The sequence below is a fragment of the Sus scrofa genome, chromosome 14 (genome assembly GCF_054392235.1).
Source record: "Sus scrofa isolate SSC_HxYL_T2T_F1_AM1 chromosome 14, Sscrofa_HxYL_maternal_Yorkshire_Landrace_v2.0, whole genome shotgun sequence".
Taxonomy (NCBI): domain Eukaryota; kingdom Metazoa; phylum Chordata; class Mammalia; order Artiodactyla; family Suidae; genus Sus; species Sus scrofa.
The window spans coordinates 29,598,628-29,616,231 of NC_139396.1; the positions used below are offsets into that span (position 1 = coordinate 29,598,628).

General features: G+C 40.0%; 1 protein-coding gene and 1 long non-coding RNA gene across 15 annotated transcripts in view; one reads left to right on the forward strand and one right to left on the reverse strand.

The window, feature by feature from the left end:
• Positions 1-541: 541 nt before the first annotated feature.
• ADAM28 (ADAM metallopeptidase domain 28) overlaps positions 542-17,604 on the forward strand; it is a 64,837-nt gene continuing 47,774 nt past the window's right edge. For all 13 annotated transcript variants that reach the window (XR_307326.4, XR_014828384.1, XR_014828383.1 and 10 more), the window contains exons 1-5: positions 542-681; positions 8,636-8,739; positions 13,055-13,131; positions 15,335-15,413; positions 17,071-17,147. Coding sequence is in view for 9 of the 13 variants with exons in the window: in XM_084997715.1 (XP_084853841.1) it covers positions 630-681; positions 8,636-8,739; positions 13,055-13,131; positions 15,335-15,413; positions 17,071-17,147 (389 nt within the window). In the remaining 4 variants the exon portion in view is untranslated. The remainder of the gene's footprint in view (positions 682-8,635; positions 8,740-13,054; positions 13,132-15,334; positions 15,414-17,070; positions 17,148-17,604) is intronic.
• The window catches only part of LOC146396455 (uncharacterized), a 548,277-nt gene continuing 533,917 nt past the window's right edge, over positions 3,245-17,604 (reverse strand). The window contains exons 7-8 of one of the 2 annotated variants that reach the window (XR_014828389.1): positions 6,226-6,912; positions 3,245-5,157 (exon numbers count right to left, since the gene is read on the reverse strand). This is a non-coding gene — a long non-coding RNA (uncharacterized LOC146396455). Of the gene's footprint in view, positions 5,158-6,225; positions 6,913-17,604 lie in introns of those variants that run through there. The other variant, XR_014828385.1, reaches the window with a different exon arrangement.

Below are 17,604 nucleotides of genomic sequence, written 5' to 3' on the forward strand. Positions count from 1 at the left end.
ATATTTATTTATCTGTTTCTTTCTCTTTTCTTTTCTTTTCTTTTTTTTTTGTTAGAGTATAGTTGACTTACAATGTGTTAGTTTCAGGTGTACAGCAAAGTGATTCAGTTACACACACATATATGTCATTTTCCAGATTATTTGCCCTTATAGGGCATTACAAAATATTGAGTAGAGTTCCCTGTGCTATACAGTAGGTCCTTGTTGGTTATCTGTTTTATATATGGTGGTATATACCTATACATATATTTATTACACACATAAAAAATACACCTATTTATCAAGCTACATTGAATCTGTTATCCAGGTGGCTTATTGGACGATAGTATTTTACTGGAAATGTACTGCTTTTGAGTGGGGAATGTGGGAAGAGAGAGAAACAGTGGCTTAGGATAAAGGAATCTTAAGAGTCAGGTGGCAGCCTGTACTTCCGCCTGCTGTGCCATTGTCTCAGGACCACAGCTCTGAAGTTGTGCAACACCTTGGGCAAACACTTCCTGAAACGGAGACAAGCATGAACCTCTGAGTTTCGTTCTGTCTCACTTGAGAGAAGGCAGGGACAGACTGAGCAGCACACTTGTCTGTTTGTGGGAGAAAGGCAGACACCAAGGCTCCTGGGATCACCCAGCATGTTGCAAGGGCTTCTTCTCACTGCCACTTTCCTCCTTTCTTCATTGCCAGGTAGGTGTTCACTCCTTTTCAGATTTTGTTAAATGCCTCAGGGAACTGCTTGCTTTTCATCTTCTCCCAATAGTTGTTTTTTTTTTTTTTTTTTAACCAATTTTCCTAACCAGTTGGGCCAGTTAATCTATTGTTTGGGGAGGCTCTGACGGATGTAAACACTCAGTGTAAAGCAGAGGCAAGCAGGCTTCTTGAATCATTATTTACATGGCTGATCTGAGAATGTATAGAAATCAAAGGGAAGATTTCATTCAGCATTGCTTAAACAAGGAATGTGATCTCCGAGTCAAAGATCAGAACTCATCAAAACCAACCTCATCGTTTGTAGAGTGGTTAAGATGTGGCAGATTTGACTGCTCATCACGGTACAGAAGGCTTCGCAAAGTATCTGTCATTATTATTATTGAGACTGATTTGACTTGTCCTGTGTCTTTAGAACACACTTTTATATTTAGTCCATTCATTGTTGGTGATAACAAACGTGACTAATTAGAAATAGTTGACCAATTTCGTACTTATAAAGCACCATGATTTACTTCATCAAAACAATATTTCTGCTGAGCTTAAATTGTTCCTTCACTTCATTTTGCTGGCTCTAGCAAACATTTGCCTACTGAAAGAAAAACACAACATGAAAGTTGTGAGCGAAGTTTTATTTGGAGCAAGAAGAGGACTATAGCCTGGGAGACAACCTCTCAGATGGCTCCGAGGAGCTGCTCCGAAGAAGCAGGGTAGGGAGATCAGGGATTTTGTTGAAGAAGGACGCATACAATGAAGCACACATTTCAGCAGAAGGTTGAGGAGCAGATGTCTCCATTAATGGCTTCAGTGCTTTTCTAGATATGAGAAGATGCAAGATTTGGGGCTTATAAAATGTTCTCCTGAAAGTATCTGACTATCTGAAAGCCCCATTCTGCCAGTTTTCCCCAGAACACGGTGCCTCATTCCTGATTCCACCTGCCCTGAACTCTGGTTTCAGGGTATGTGTTGAAGGTCAGGATATGTGTATGAAGTCACAGTGGCTAATGACTTCATTCTTGCAGGCCCAGATGGCGAGTGACAAGTTTTAGTCGACACATTTAGGAATTCAAAAGTAGAGTAATTCTACTGCTTAATAATAAATTCTATTGAGCATGACTCTCCATTCCTGATAAATTCTCTAATTAGGTTTTAGTTAAATTAGATTGGGTGACATATTTCCTTAGTTTATTTCTAGAGCTTACTTAAGTCAGCATATGGTTGGAGTGCCCAAGACTCCTTCCCTTGGGTTTTAGAATGGTTGCTGGGGAGTTCCTGTCATGGCTCAGCAGTAACGAACCCAACTAGTATTCATGAGGACGCAAGTTTGATCCCTGGCCTCGCTCAGTGGGTGAAGGATCTTGCATTGCTGTGAGCTGTGGTGTAGGCTGGCAGCTCCAGTTGGGCCCCTAGCTGGGAACATCCATATGCTGCAGGTGCGGCCCTAAAAAGACAAAAAAAAAAAAAAAAAAAAAAAGGAGTAGAACAGAATAGAATGTTCGCTGGGGCTTAGAAATAGGAACAAATTATCAACAAGAAGGATGGCGTTAGGGAGGGAAAGATTCTCCAACCCCTTGCACCCAGTCAGTACTTTGTCACTAAAAATGATTTTCCTTTTACCCTGGTTTCTAATTTGTTTTCTAGACTTGGGAAAGTTTAATACACTTCAAATAGAACTGTGCTAGGCATTTCAATCTTTGACCTAAAATTCCTACTTTTTTTTTTTTTTTGTCTTTTTTCCATTTCTTGGGCCGCTCCTGCGGCATATAGAGGTTCCCAGGCTAGGGGTCGAATCAGAGCCATAGCCGCTGGCCTATGCCAGAGCCACAGCAACACGGGATCCGAGCCGCATCTGCAACCTACACCACAGCTCACGGCAATGCCGGATCCTTAACCCACTGAGCAAGGCCAGGGATCGAACCCACAACCTCATGGTTCCTAGTCGGATTCATTAACCACTGCTCCATGATGGGAACTCCTGAAATTCCTACTTTTTGAGTGAAACTTAATAGAAATCTTCTTTCCCTTCATTCTCTAAAGATGCAACCACTAAAAACTCTCTGGGACCCTTATCTTGGTTGAAACAGAAGAATTGTTCGTGTACTAACCTTATCCAATGGCATAAAGATCAAGCCGGATCCATTACGAGGATAACATAGCTAACACTGGGGTCTATTCACATTATAGCCTTTTTGGGGACATTGGACATAACAAATGATTCTGTCCCGTCTTTGCATTCACGACATGGTCCAAGGAGATGCAACATTTTTAGAAGTCATGCCTCAAAGTGTGACATTTTTGCGTACTTGATGGTGGGGGACAGAGTTCTGAAGTGGCATTCGTGAGAGCAGGAGGGACCGACGGAAAGCTGTCCCCCCTCAATCTTTCACCTGGAACAGAAAGCTCCCCCTCGTTTTACCTTCCATCGTGTATTTTCAAGAGTGTCTCCGTGGTCACTGAAATACCTCTGATATCATTCCTAGGGTAATTTATTTCCCAGCCAGAATGCAGGAAGTAAAGCAATGTCCATTTTCCCATCTCCTCCTTTTTTTTTTTTTTTTTTTGTTTGTTTGTTTCTCTGCCTCCATCATCCAAAGAATAAATACATGCCCCTCCAACCATGACTTTTGCCCAGATTTTATATATGTGAAATAAAAGAATGAGGTAAAGTCAGGACAGTTGTTTGTAATGAGCTTCACAATCCCTGAGAAAAATAACTTACAGGATTTCATCATAGGAAAGGAACAAGAAAAAAAAATGAAAGAATGTTACAGGTGTTTGGAGATGCAGGAGTAAGTGCACTGATAAAGGAGAAAGTCTTTGTTATATTTTAGCAGAATATCTAGGGGGTACAGGCTACAGTACTTTTTGAAATCAGTAGTAGTAGTAGTATTTTGTCTTTTCAGGGCCACACCTACAGCATATGGAGGTTCCCAGGCTAGGGGTCCAGTCACAGCTGCAGCCGCTGGCCTACCCCACAGCCACAGCAACCCAGGATCCGAGCTGTGTCTGCGACCTACATTACAGCTCAGAGCAACGCCAGATCCTTAACCCACTGAAGGGGGCCAGGGATCGAACCTGCGTCCTCATGGTTACTAGTAGGATTCCTTTCTGCTGAGCCACGATGGAAACACCCCTGAAATTATTTCATTTTAAACAAGCAATTTATTCTTGCTTTCATAAGGTGATTAGAAGACCCCAAGGCATATGTAAATATAAAATTTGATCTGAATACCCAAAATAATAGCCCTAATTAGGATGTGCTTTTTTTCCGTGTGCTCACTTTTACGACATGAAGTTTAAAATCACTGCATCGTTTGAGGGGGTGCAGAAAATCCCAGAGCTTAAGTGAACATCATTGCATAAACCCTGACTCAGGGCTTAACATCATGTGTTTGGTTTGGAAAGACATTGCTTTAAACAGTTTTGAACAGAGTTGTAAAAGAAATGAGATTAGCAATATTAGGTACAGAGGGTGCTCCAAACACACTAAAAAATAAATAAATAAAACAGCAATCCAGACTAGTGCCTGTTCTGGTAATCTTGTCAACAGGCTTTAATTTTTCTAAACTTAATAAATAGTCAAAATAATGATCTAACTCAAACCCATGTAACAGTTTTCTTTTTCTTGATCCGGTTTTGCTGGTCAAAACTAATCCAGCATGTGAGTTCTGTGGGAGAGAGAAAGCAAGTCTTCAGATAAGTTAGTAGGAACATATTGCGTTACGTCTCAGATTTGTTTAGTCCCTGGATGGAAATTAGGGGTGTTTGTTCCACAGGCTTCCAAATAATTAGCCTGAGGTTATTCAGATGGGAAGAGACTGATGGAGATGCACCAAACTAAAGGATGAATGAGGCAAACAGTGGTTAGGTCTGTTGGCCCTCATTAACTGCTGTGTAATTTGTTACATTTCAAGTCTCATTCTTTTGGGGGCCTTTTTGGCTTGAGAAAAATAAGGGCCATTAAGGGAAATTATGTTTTCTCTAGAAAATGTCCTGTGTTGCAAGAGCGTCTAAGCTGGAAATCCGTTCCCTTTAAACTGAAGAAAGTGAGAGGTTGCTGGAAGCTTTTGAAGACATAGTCTGGTTTATTCTATTTATGGATTCATTTTGGTTGCTATGGGGAAGTGCTTGGCCATCAAACTAAAGAATGATTTAAATGTTTAGACTCCAAATTTAAGAGTCAACAGGAAGTGTCTGATTTCATGAAACTTTAAGGTTGAGAGACTGACTAGAGGCATGGAGATCAGTGTGTATCAGAGAAAACTTGTGTTGGATCAGCCTGTTTCCTTTTCACCATTTCTCATGAGAAGCGTGTGTTGACACTTTCTGCTTTTATAAAAAATATTAGTTGGGGAGTTATTATTTTATGACCTAAGTTTATCTTGGACTAATACTCCCTGTTATAATAATGAGTATTGTGGATGAAAATCTTTTTTTTTTTTTTTTAAATCGCAGCTGTAGCTGCCAGCCTACACCACAGCCACAGCAACGTGGGATCCAAGCCACATCTGCAACCTACACCACAGCTCATGGCAATGCCGGATCCTTAACCCACTGAACGAGGCCAGGGATTGAACCTGCTTCCGCATGGATACTGGTGGGGTTCGTTAGCTACTGAGCCACAACAGGAACTCCAAAAATCATTGTTGATACAGCATTTTTAGAAGAGTTACTCTGGGTGCAACATTGAGGAATATATGGCTTTATGAGCTCCAAATTAATGGGACTAATTACATTGATTGGATAGAATCCACTAGACAGGATGTGAACGCCTTATGGTAACTTATACACAGAGTGCCAGGAGGCTCTAGGGAATTGTGTCGACACCATCAGTTAATTTCTGGCAGGAATCATTTTCTTATCTCTTGGCATCTTATTATTTTGAAGTAATTATGATAATTATGGATAATTGAACTCAATGGAAATAAAATGGCTGGTTTAATTTCCCTTTAGGCTTTTGAAATTCGTTGATGAAGTTTGAAAACGAACGTTATTATTTTCCTTTACCAAAAATTAATTACATAGAAATAAAAGATGCCCAGGGATTACCTCTATAATAGCAAGAAGTAAGTAACTGAGGGGACGTGTGATATAATTCTTGAAGAAGTGTGACTAGGTAATGAGACATTTGATCACAGCCAATAACATTATCCAAATGATCATTACCTCTTCAAAGGGATTATAGAAGATTCTGTATTTATTTGCATAAAATTATACTACTTGAACTCTTTTTGGAGATCATTTAACCTGCCCCCTCTTTTCAGACAATTATAAAACCCAAACTAAACCCAGAGTTAAGTTATTCTAGTGTTGATGCTATGGCTTTAAGTGTTTTTGAAATATTTTTAAGAGTAAATTTGAGGAGTTTCCGTTGTGCCTCAGTGGGTTAAAAACCCAACATGAGATGCAGGTTCAATCACTGGCCTCTCTAGGTGGGTTAAGGATCCAGCATTGCCAAAAGCTGCAGCATCGGTCCCAGATGTGACTGGTATCAGTGTCGGTGTGGCTGTGGTGTAGTCTGGCAGCTGCAGCTCTGATTCAGCCCCTAGGCTGGAAATTTCCATATGCCTTGGGTGAGGCTGTAAAAAGAAAAAAATAAAATAAAAGTGTTACCTTTAACAAAAAAAAAAAAAAAAAAGAGTAAATCTTGTGCCAGTGAAAGAAAAGTCATTTCATCAATTTAAAACTCCATTTTTGACCCAATGAGTGTCAGCAGACTTAAACACCTTTTCTATTCTTTAATGTTAGATGCGAATGGCTCTTGAATGGTCAAACGAATGAAACATCCTAAAAGGATAAAAGAAAATCAACGTGACTAGGAATTTTTGAAAGTTTCTGCTTTAGTTTCCGAAGAAAGTTGGGAAAAATAAATATTTTTTTCTCTGGAGCATTGTTGGGCTACGTGTATTGTCATGCACAATGACTAATGAAAAATAACTGTTTCATGTACTAAAAGATCAACTATGGTAACACATTTTATACTATCACAGAATTTAGATTTGCATATTTTAATAAGCTAAGATTACCTGCTAGTCATTCCACAGAGAACTAAAGCCTTTCCAGTCTCCGTTAGGAAACTGCTGGGTCGGGGCCACACCATGTTCTCCGGTTCCACTGGGTCTACCTACATTCTGCGGTGCACCTGCAGCCCCTCAGCCTTTGACAAGTCTGTTGACATTTCCTTGGGCCCTTCTTTACACAGAGCAGGGACTGCATCATGTGGGAAAACAAAAAAAGAAAATAGCAAATTCAGTGTGAGCTTTGGGAAACTTGAATTTCTCTAAAATAATTACTTCTAGAAACAACGTTGACACAAGCATTCCAGATGCCAATAGATAGAAGGTTGAATGAGATTAATGTTCCAGTTCCTTCCAGGCCAGTCAGAGTGTCCTCATTGTTTGCTTCTTGCATTTTCCTTTTTTTTTTTTTTCCTGTTTTGTATGAAAAAGATGAAGGTTTGTGTTGCAAAAGCCAGCCCTTTGAATGGAGCCTTTTCTTATTGATTTTGTTTCTTTGATTAGTGTAAAATATTACTGATGGAGAAACCTAAGAAAAATATATTAGAATCCGAAGTGGTATCCATTAGTTATTTCATGTTGAGAACTCTATAAAGTTTTCATAGAGCTTCAATTCAATTATTCTGATACTGATTAGCTTCTTAGAGGATGAATGTGGTTTCTGCCCTCCTGATCTGGCTTTTGTCTGCTCTATTTGCTACTTTCCCTCAGGGGACCCAAGGTTGCAAACAGAAGTGGGAAAATGAAAAAAAAAAAAAATATGTTGGAGTTCCTTGGTAGCTCAGCAGAATTCTGCCTTGTCACCGCTGTGGCTCAGATTGCTGCTGTGTCGCAGCTTTGATCCATGGCCCAGGAACTTCTGCATACCTTGGGCACTGTGAAAAATGTACATATCTTATATATATGTTCACTAAGCTAAGTAACACTGGTGACTTTCAGTTGGGAAATATCTGAAAATATAGGTTAAAGACTTGAGAAGAGTGGGTTTCTGATTTTGTTGGTCTCTTCTATATCTACGCTTTTTTTTTTTTTTTCAGGGCCGCACCTGCAGCATATTGAAATTCCCAGGCTGGAGGTCCAATCCAAGCTATAACGCCGGCCTACACCACAGCCACAACAATGCAAGATCCAAGCTGCATCTTCGACCTTCACCACAGCTCACAGCAATGCCAGATCCCCAACCCACTGAGCAAGGCCAGGGATAGAACCCCCATTCTCCTGAATGCTAGTTGGATTTGTTTCCGATGCGCCACAACAGGAACTCCCTGTGGCTGCACTTTTATAGCTCTCTAACATAACTCAGCTAAACCCCTGTGTAGCATCTTTCATCAGAAATGCAATCCAGGAGTTCCTATCGTGGAGTAGCGGAAACAAATACAACTAGGAACTATGAGGTTGTGGGTTCGACACGTGTGTGTGTCATAGACGCGGCTTGGATCTAGCGTTGCTATATGGCTCTGGCGTAGGCTGGCAGCTGTAGCTCCAATTAGAACTCTAGCCTGGGAACCTCCATATGCTGCTGTAGTGGCCCTAAAAAGACAAGAAGACCAAAAAAAAAAAAAAAAGAGTTCCTGTTGTGGTTCAATGGAAAAGAATCTGACTAGAATCTGGGAGGACTTGGGTTCAATCCCTGGCTTCGCGCAGTAGGTTAAGGATCCAGCGTTGCCATGAGCTGTGGTGTAGGTCGAAGACGGGGCTCAAATCCCAAGTTGCTGTGGCTGTGGCATAGACCAGCAGCCACAGCTCCAATTCGACCCTAGCCTGGGAACCTCCACATGCTAGGGGCAAGGTCCTATAAAAAAAAAAAAAAAGAAAGAAAGGAAGAAATGTAATTAATGTAATTCAGATGACCATTATCAGACAGCCTGTTAGTTCTGCTTAGCTAAATCTTTTGTAACTTTTTGTTCTTGGCTCAGCAAATGCTGTAAAAGAACTCCCTGAAGTGAAAAAGTATGAAGTGGTTTTTCCCAGAAGACTTCATCCACTACATAAAAGAGAGATCAAGCAGCCAGGTCAAGAGGTACAGTTTTGATTTAACAAAGAATCTTGAATATATACATACAATGTATACATATGATATGCGTGTGTGTGTGTGTGTAACTATGTTTAATATGTGTATATTTTGTATATGCACACACATTTGTGGGGTTTTTCAACCTATCTTCTTTTTATTAACCTTCACAATAATGCAACATTCTTTTATTAGCTTTATTTTGAGGTTAATATTTTGACAGTTGAAATAAACTGTCCAAGATCACACAGAGAGTAAACCTTAATTTTTTATGGTAATTCTGCTATTTCTGAAGAAATGTCATACAACTTTTATCTAGTCATCAATCATTTATCTATCTATCTATCTATCCATCCAGCCATCATCTATAAACACACTAACAAACAAAACCTCGAAGACTAAAATTGAAGTAAAAAATGAAATATTGTGGGTGAATTCATGCATATGTGAAAATTAAGTTAGGGTTAATTACTGTAATTAAACATAAAACTTGCCTCTGTCTTTTCAAAACAGAGGCTATTAAACTTTGTAGGAGTCTTACCACATCATGAAACACAGTCAAAAGAGGAAAGCGAAAACATGATTCATTCAATGGTAATTTTCTAATTACCTGCACCTGTAAGTCTTCTGCTGGGAACCAGTAAAATACAAATAAGTGAAGTCTAAATAATAATTTTACATCTATCTATTATAAAATGAAACTCACTGGAAGCCCATATTCCTCAATAGAACAAAGTTCCTCATAGAACTTTGTGAGGAACTTCTAAAGCAAACATGTTTATAACAACGGACCCCACAAGAGACACTGTTCCCCAAAATACTTGTCTCTTAACAAAATATTTCCATTAAATTTATATGGGACCCATATGGCTGGATTTCCCACCAGTATGGCTTTCTTCATATTCTTTTTGGCTGTCTTTTAAAAATGCTAAGTACCTGTTTTCACTGACTATTTTGAGGTGGAAGCCAAGTTCTCAGAAATCATCTTTGTGGTTTTCTGTATTGAGACTACTGGTCTTCCTTGTGCAAATAATTGATTAGCGATACCTTGAAACACTTAGAATTTATAATGCATGTGACTGAGGGGATCTCTGTATCTACATAGATCTCAGACTGGATTCATCACTTCTCAAAGCAGTGAAGAGGAGGCCTTTAGTACTTGCTAGACAGCTGTGCCCTCTGCTGGACCAGAGACCTGAAGGACCAGCATTACCTGTCGGGTGTGCCAAGAGCCTGGCTCCATCTTTCTGATGGCATCACAAATGGCCACATCATTTAAGATCTGAGCTGGGGAGTGCCCATTGTGGCTCAGCAGAAATGAATCTGACTAGTATCTGTGAGGACGCAGGTTTGATCCCTGGCCTCGCTCAGTGGGTTAAGGAGCCGTGAGCTGTGGTGTAGGTCACAGACACGACTCAGATCCTCAGATTCCCGTAGGCTGGCAGCTGTAGCTCCGATTCAACCCCTAGCCTGGGAACTTCCATATGCCATGGGTGCAGCCCTAAAAAGACACACACAAAAAAAAAAAAAAAAAAAAAAAAAAGAAAGAAAGAAAGAAAAGAAGAGAAAAATCTGAGCTGGAATAAAAATTTTCTGATTTTGAAACTTTTCTGCAGGGGGCACTTTCAAGAATCTTGAAAGTTTTATACATGATTGTGTGCTTGATTATGTTTTACTTGCATGGCATAAGGAGATCTGAATAAGTATTTGTTGAGTAGGTGAGCAAATGAATAAGTGAACAAATGGACAAATGAATGAGTATAAGTAGAATACAGTTCCTATATATCTACATAGCTGTATATTAAAGAAATACTTAATTGAGGTGCCTGATGTTGAAACTTAAATTCTAAAGGTGGTCACTCTTCTTCTTAGGATATGGCCTTCAGGTCATATAAGAAGCCAAAGCTGTCTTGCTGTTAACCCATGCCATAAAGTAGAATATCTGGGATCAGAACACCTCCCTATACTGGGAACAATTTCAGGCCTTAGCTGGGTCCCTCAGGGTTTCTAGAGACCTCCGATTATTGCATGTTATGACAATAGTTGTGCCACAAAGTTTCCTTTGTTTGCTCATGGGCATCATCTTGACTTTACAGATAGGCTTCCATCCTAGAAGCACCCAGGACTGTGGCCTTCCCAATCCACCCATATTGCTTGCTGGAGGAAATTTACATATACACGTCCCTATACCCAGCTAATCTTACTCAATGAGCTCCAAATCATTTCCTTCTATCAGAGGTGCTTCAATCAAGGTGTCTATTTTCTCTCCTAACCCACAGTTCAGAATCTAGATAGAATAAGACATACTTCCTTTTTTTTTTTTTGGTTCAAAATTGATTTTTTACATTCTTTCGTCTATGTTTTTACATTTTTAATTAAAGTATAATTGATTAACAATGTTGTGCCAATTTCTGCCATAAAGCAAAGTGACCCAATCATAACACATATATACATACACACACATATATATATACACATTCCTCTTCTTATAGTATTTTCCATCCATCTCAAGAGACTGGATATAGTTCCCTGTGCTACACAGTAGGATCTCATTGCTTATCCATTCCAAACGTAATAGTTTGCATATTACTATCCCCAAACTCCCAGTCCATCCCACTCCACATTCCACTCCCACCCCCCAGCTTTGGCAACCACCAGTCTGTTCTGTATGGAAGACATACTTCTTCTTAGCAGGCATTGCTCTCCACCACGAACTTCCTTGAGAAGTACAGTTATAACATTACCCAGTGCACTCTCTTTTATATATAGTCTCTGGTTTTCTTCCTAGCTATGTCCTTTCAACCAAACCTCTACCCTAGTGTCAGCTAAAACTCCCATTCCTCAAATAATTATCTTTTCTGAAACAACTCCCAAATAATATTTTAACTAAAAATCCACTAAAATACGCTGCTGACAGCAAACAGGTATCTGGAAGCCTCTTCTGTATAGAAAGCCTATATAATATCCACCTACCATTTTTATCCTGTCTGGCCTTTCTAAACAAGTGGTTACAACCATCCCCCCATAATTTTCATTTGTAACCCACAGACTTTTTTTCCCCTAGCTTCTGTTATTCATGAAAATGAACTGAGTTACAGCAGTCTCTCCTCATCTAGACCCACTGTGTAAGATATTTATAGTCTGGAATTTTTGACACCAAAGGAGACTTTCATAACTGATCATTTGAAGGAAATTTGGGCTGAAATGACTGATTTTAGAGATGGCAAATCCCTGAACGATATCCTGATCTAAGGGCTCTAACTTTTGCTTGCCCCTAGATGAGCTCAGGTCTTATTCTGGCCAGGAGAGGGAGGAAACAAGGAGACCTTAGGTGCAATGTAGCAAAGGAAATAGTACTCAGTCCATAATGAGGGGGCCCAATCACGTGTGGTCTGCCGTATTTGATCTCTTTAATAGTCATAATGTCCTGGGACTTCCTGGTGAATGTGTACATATTGCCTGTAACCTTTGCTAATAACCCTGTTTTATGGAGCAAAGTCAGAAGCCAGTACCTGATAACATCGTCTTTAAAATACTTCTGCATAGACTTCTCTATCTTCTCCTGATCTAGAAATCTAACCCTAAAACAGTTCTCCTTTCCCACACAGATTACTTAAGGTGATATTTTCTCTTTCTGAACACCCGAGACTATGTTTTCTTCCTGATAATCTCTTCCTGCTTTAGAGAAGAGGTTCCTGTTATTCTGCCCATGTTCTGATCTTCACTTACTTAGCCTGGAGAAGATCTCCAGACATCAGTGAGAGGTTTGCAGGTCTTTGGGTCTACATGCACACGATTCCTTCTTCTCAAATAACTTCCCACCCTGCTTCACCCAGCTAATTCGTATCTCAGCTTACATGCTGCTTCCTCAAAAAAGCCTTTCTTGCCTTTAAGATGTTAGACATCCTACCCTGGTTCCATATATGTACCCTTGGTCATATAATTCACTTTTATTATCTATCCTTCCACAAGATTATAAGCCTTCTGACAGTAGGTACCAATTTCTCCTGCTTAGAGAACAATTTCCAAAACCAAACAATATCTGGCATATAACCAGCATTCACACAGTATTTGTAGAATGTGCGTCTGGACATATGGATAGTTGAGGGTGGTATAAAGGACTCAGATAACTTGTCTATGGTTGGCAGTTGTTTGATTTGTTAAAAAAAAAAAAAGCAGAAGCAGGCATTTGAAACTATAAAGACGACTGCTAAAGAAAAGCAGGCACTGCTTTCTAATGATTAAACGGATGGACATAGCCAAATGAATATTGGGGTGTGTGTGTGTGTGTTTAATTACCATAAATGTGTGTGCACTTCTGCAGGAAAAATTTGAAACTGAGTTGAAGTATGAAATGGCAGTGAATGGAAAAATCGCAGTGCTTTATTTGAAAAAAAACAAGTAAGTGTCTTTACTTCTGATATTATCCTCACCAGCAGCCCGTTAGCATGTGGAAAGTGTGCTAACTGAGTCTGTTACTACTTATGGCTCCTGCAAACCTTGGCTCTTACCATCAACTGACCCAAGGGGTTCCGCGAATATTTGTCCATTCTAAAGTAGTAGAGATATATTGGATAAAGTTTACTAGTGTTTTTGAGAGTTTTAGTCATAAAACACAGTGAATGATGGGGGAGCAGACCAATTTTATCAATTTCTGTGAAATAACACATCGATTTTTAAATCTTTCCCCTACATTATTGCATTTTGTTATTCTAACATTGAAAGATTAGGTATTAAAGCAATATGCAACTGTTTTCATCAAAAAAAAAAAAAAAAAAGACATACATAAGTTAAACTCTAGGGCCAAAATAAAAAAAAAAAGTCAGTGGTAAAACCAGAATTGGGGTCCCCCGATTTTAACACCAGTGCTGTTTCTACCCAGCCAAACACTAACCCTTTGTTTTTTTTCTATGCATTACATCGTCTCTCATTCCTTTATTCTCTTATTCAGTTTATCTGAATTCAACATTCCTTTTCGAACGGCACTGCCTCAGCTCTCACCCAGATCTCGCTCTTCCTATATCTAGACTATTTCAAAAGTAGTTTTTCCAAATTCTATGCTTCAAGCTTCTCAATTCCTCAATTGTTCAATATAGGCAGCAAGATATTTTTTTCTCCCTCAAATAGACTATCAGCTTTTGCAAAAAGGCGCAATTGAATAGAGTTTGGAAGCAGTATGGTACAATGTAAATAGTGCAGGTTTTGCTTTTTTTTTTTTTAGGGTTGCACCCGTGGTATATGGAAGTTCCCAGGCTAGGGGCTGAATCTGAGCTACAGCTGCCAGGCTTCACCACAGCCACAGCAATGCGGGATCCAAGCCGCATCTGCAGCCCCTACCAAAGCTCATGGGAATGCCACATGGATCCATAACCCACTGAGGGAAGCCAAGGATCAACCCAAATCCTCTTGGATACTAGCCAGATTCTTTTCCACTGTGCCACAAGGGGAACTCTAATAGTACAGGCTTTGAATCCAGGCAGACCTGGATGCAATGCTTTGCCACCTGAGCTTAATCTCACCTGGAAAATAAGGAGAGTGATATTTATCTTGCGGGATTGTTGAAATGAGTCAATGATTCACAGACCATGTTTAACCCAGTGGCCCGTATAGAGAAGACATTTTTTTTTTCTTTGCTTTTTAGGGCTACACTTGGAGCGTATGGAAGTTCCCAGGCTAGGAGCCAAATCAGAACTGCAGCTGCCACAACCACAGAAATGCGGGATCCAAGCCGTGTCTGCAACCTACATCACAAGCTCATCATTGTACCAGATTCTTAACCCACTGAGTGAGACCAGGGATGAACCACATCCTCATGGATACTAGTCAGGTTCATTTCTGCTGAAGCACAACGGGAACTCCAAAATGGCATTTAATACATACTAGTGACTATCTTTTCTCCTTGCCTTGCTTCTTTTTTTGTTTGTTTGTTTTGGTTTTGTTTTTCTGGCCATGTCCGTGCCATGCAGAATTTCCCCAGGGAAATTTGCGGTCAGGGATCAAACTCAAGCCACAGCAGTGACAATACCAAATCCCTAACAGATGGGCCATTGGGGAACTCTGAACTCTGCCCTGCCTCTTTAAAAATATAGTCAGGCTCCTATTTTCTGGTGGGTAATGAAAGAATTTGAAGAAGCTTGATGAAAATGCTGAAAGGTTCCTAACTACCAAAAGCAAGTCCGTTTTCAGTATATTTTTCCACGGCTGCAGTTGTTGACAGTGACCAGTAACTGACAAGGACTGGGTGAAAATGCAGTTATCTGTAGCTGGTGAGGAACTTTGTTATTTTCAGTCATTTTTTTTTTTTTAAATCAATTATTCCCTTCTTAGTTCCATTTCTTCCTCGAGTCTCTCCTCAGACGGGAATGTAAAGTTTGATGAGGAAACAGACATTGTTCCGCATTCCTCGGGAATGGCCCTGCCTCCCCACTCTCTCCCGTTTAAACATCCCTTTCATTTGTCTTGATCTCTGGATTTGTCTTGAGGGGCTAGGAGGAAGCACTTGGGAGGTAAAACTTTTCTCCACATCCAAAGAAGGTTGTCACTTTGATCGCCAGACTTTGCAATTAGCACCAGTTAATATGACTTTTTTTTTTTTCTTTTCCAGGGATCTCCTTGCACCAGGCTACACGGAAACACATTATAATTCCAGTGGAAAGGAGGTCACCACAAGCCCACAGATCATGGTACAACAAAGTATCCCAGATTTTTTTTTTTTTTTTTTTTTTTTTTTGCTTTTTAGGGCCACGCCCATGGCATATGGAAGTTCCCAGGCTAGGGGGTCCAATCGGAGCTACAGCTGCCAGATTCGAGCTGCGTCTGTGACCTACACCACAGCTTCCTGCAACGCCAGATCCTTAACCCACTGAGCGAGGCCAGGGATCAAACCCGCATCCTCAGGGATCCTAGTCGGGTTAACGGCTGAGCCACGAAGGGAACTCCCCCAGACTCATTGTTAACTGGGGTGTGACTCACACATTCAGGGGCAGTGTCATTGCCAGACAATTAGTGAAATTGAAATGGCATTATAGCAACAATGCCTTTTTTCAGCGATAGCCATCTCCTAATAGATCCCCTAATATTTTCACGCTTTGGTAAGAACAAACACACTCCTTAACAACCATGGAAACCCTTTCTAGCCTTCAATGGCTCCTCATAGGGGAGTGTGCAGAAAAGTAAAGAATTAAATGTATCTAGTGTTCTTCCTAGTGACATGAGAAAAGTAAAGAATTGAATGCATAAAATGAGAATTTCATGAGAAAAGTGAAAAATAATGTGCATCTAGTATTCTTACTCAGTGTCAATCACCTCTTCTAGAGCATGTAGTCTTTCAAACTCAAGACTCTTTCTCCAGGGGTAAAATTGCAGGCTTCTAGTTTTCCCTAAATAATTTCCATGCATAACACTTACTCAGAGAAGACAGTAAGTGGTATGAAGGGGGTTTTATCATTGCCATTTTTTCTGATCAGCATTTTCTTTTTTCTTTCTTTCTTTCTTTTTTTTATTTATTTTATTTTATTTTATTTATTTATTTATTTTTGTCTTTTCTAGGGCCGAACCCACAGCATATAGAGGTTCCCAGGCAAGGGGTCTAATCAGAGCTGTAGTCGCCGTGCCTACACCAGAGCCACAGCAACGCCAGATGCTTAACCCACTGAGTGAGGCCAGGGATCAAACCCGCAACCTTGTGGGTCCTAGTCAGATTCGTTAACCACTGCGCCACAACGGGAACTCCATGAGCAGCATTTTCTATTGGAAGACTTTGAAGCATTCTCCTCCATAGCAATGCACAGAGGTTTATGTGGGCCGATACCCCATCTGTCCCAAAGCAGAAAGATGTATTAGACTAAAGTACGTGAAAAAGTGTTAAGATTGAGTATTTTGTTTCAAGTGGAGGCAGAAATATTGTACTAATCCAATTAATCTGGTGGAGCTCTTTGAATAAATCAAGAAATAACCACACAACCTGAGGAACCTATTCATTAGAAAGAGCTCCCACATGTTAGGAAGATTTAATGAATAATGAACCAAGGGATAGAATGTATGTTTGAGGTTTGTAGGGGCTCGGGTTTTAAATTTACATCTATGAATTTGTTTCTTCCAGATTGCATCCACTCCTGTTATCTAACTAAGCATTCGGGATCATTAACTAAATATTTAAGATTTGAACCACAAAAGGCTTCCTTTAAAATTTTTTTACAGCTCTCAATTGACTGCTGTTCAGCATAAAATGATTTGAAAACATTATAGATCCTGTTCCAAGATTTCAAACTGAAATGTAGCAGGGGGTCTAAAGTACACACACACGTTCCCTTCAAAAAAACCCTTTTCCATTTTCTTTAGGATAACTGTTACTACCAAGGACACATCATTAATGAAACGGTTTCCGATGCTAGCATCAGCACGTGTAGGGGTCTCAGGTAAGGTTTCGCAGTGGTTTGTATATGCCTGTAATGATGGTGCATTATGCGTAAGTGTTTAATAATTTAAAGAGTCACAAATATGATTCAGTATACTCCAGTTGAAGATGAGTCCTAAGGGCTCACATTTGAAATGTGGAGGAAACATGGCTTTTCTTGGCAGTTGTTTGCAAATTATACCTCTGAATCGCCTGCAGATTTGCTTTGGTTTGTTTGCTTGCTTTCGAAATAGCGGTTTTCAAGTCCCAGTTTTAGAGTCAGAATCTGTAGGGAATGGGAGCTCCTCTCCTCCTACTCTCTTCACTCTAAACTCTCTCTCTCAAGCGTGTCTTGTCCATGCCTATGAGATCCATTTCTTCCTTGATGTTAATGACCCCCTCCCACGTATCTGTCTATAGTAAGATATCTCTTCTGAGGCCCAGACTTGACTATCTCATGTCCTCTTCCATACCTCTTC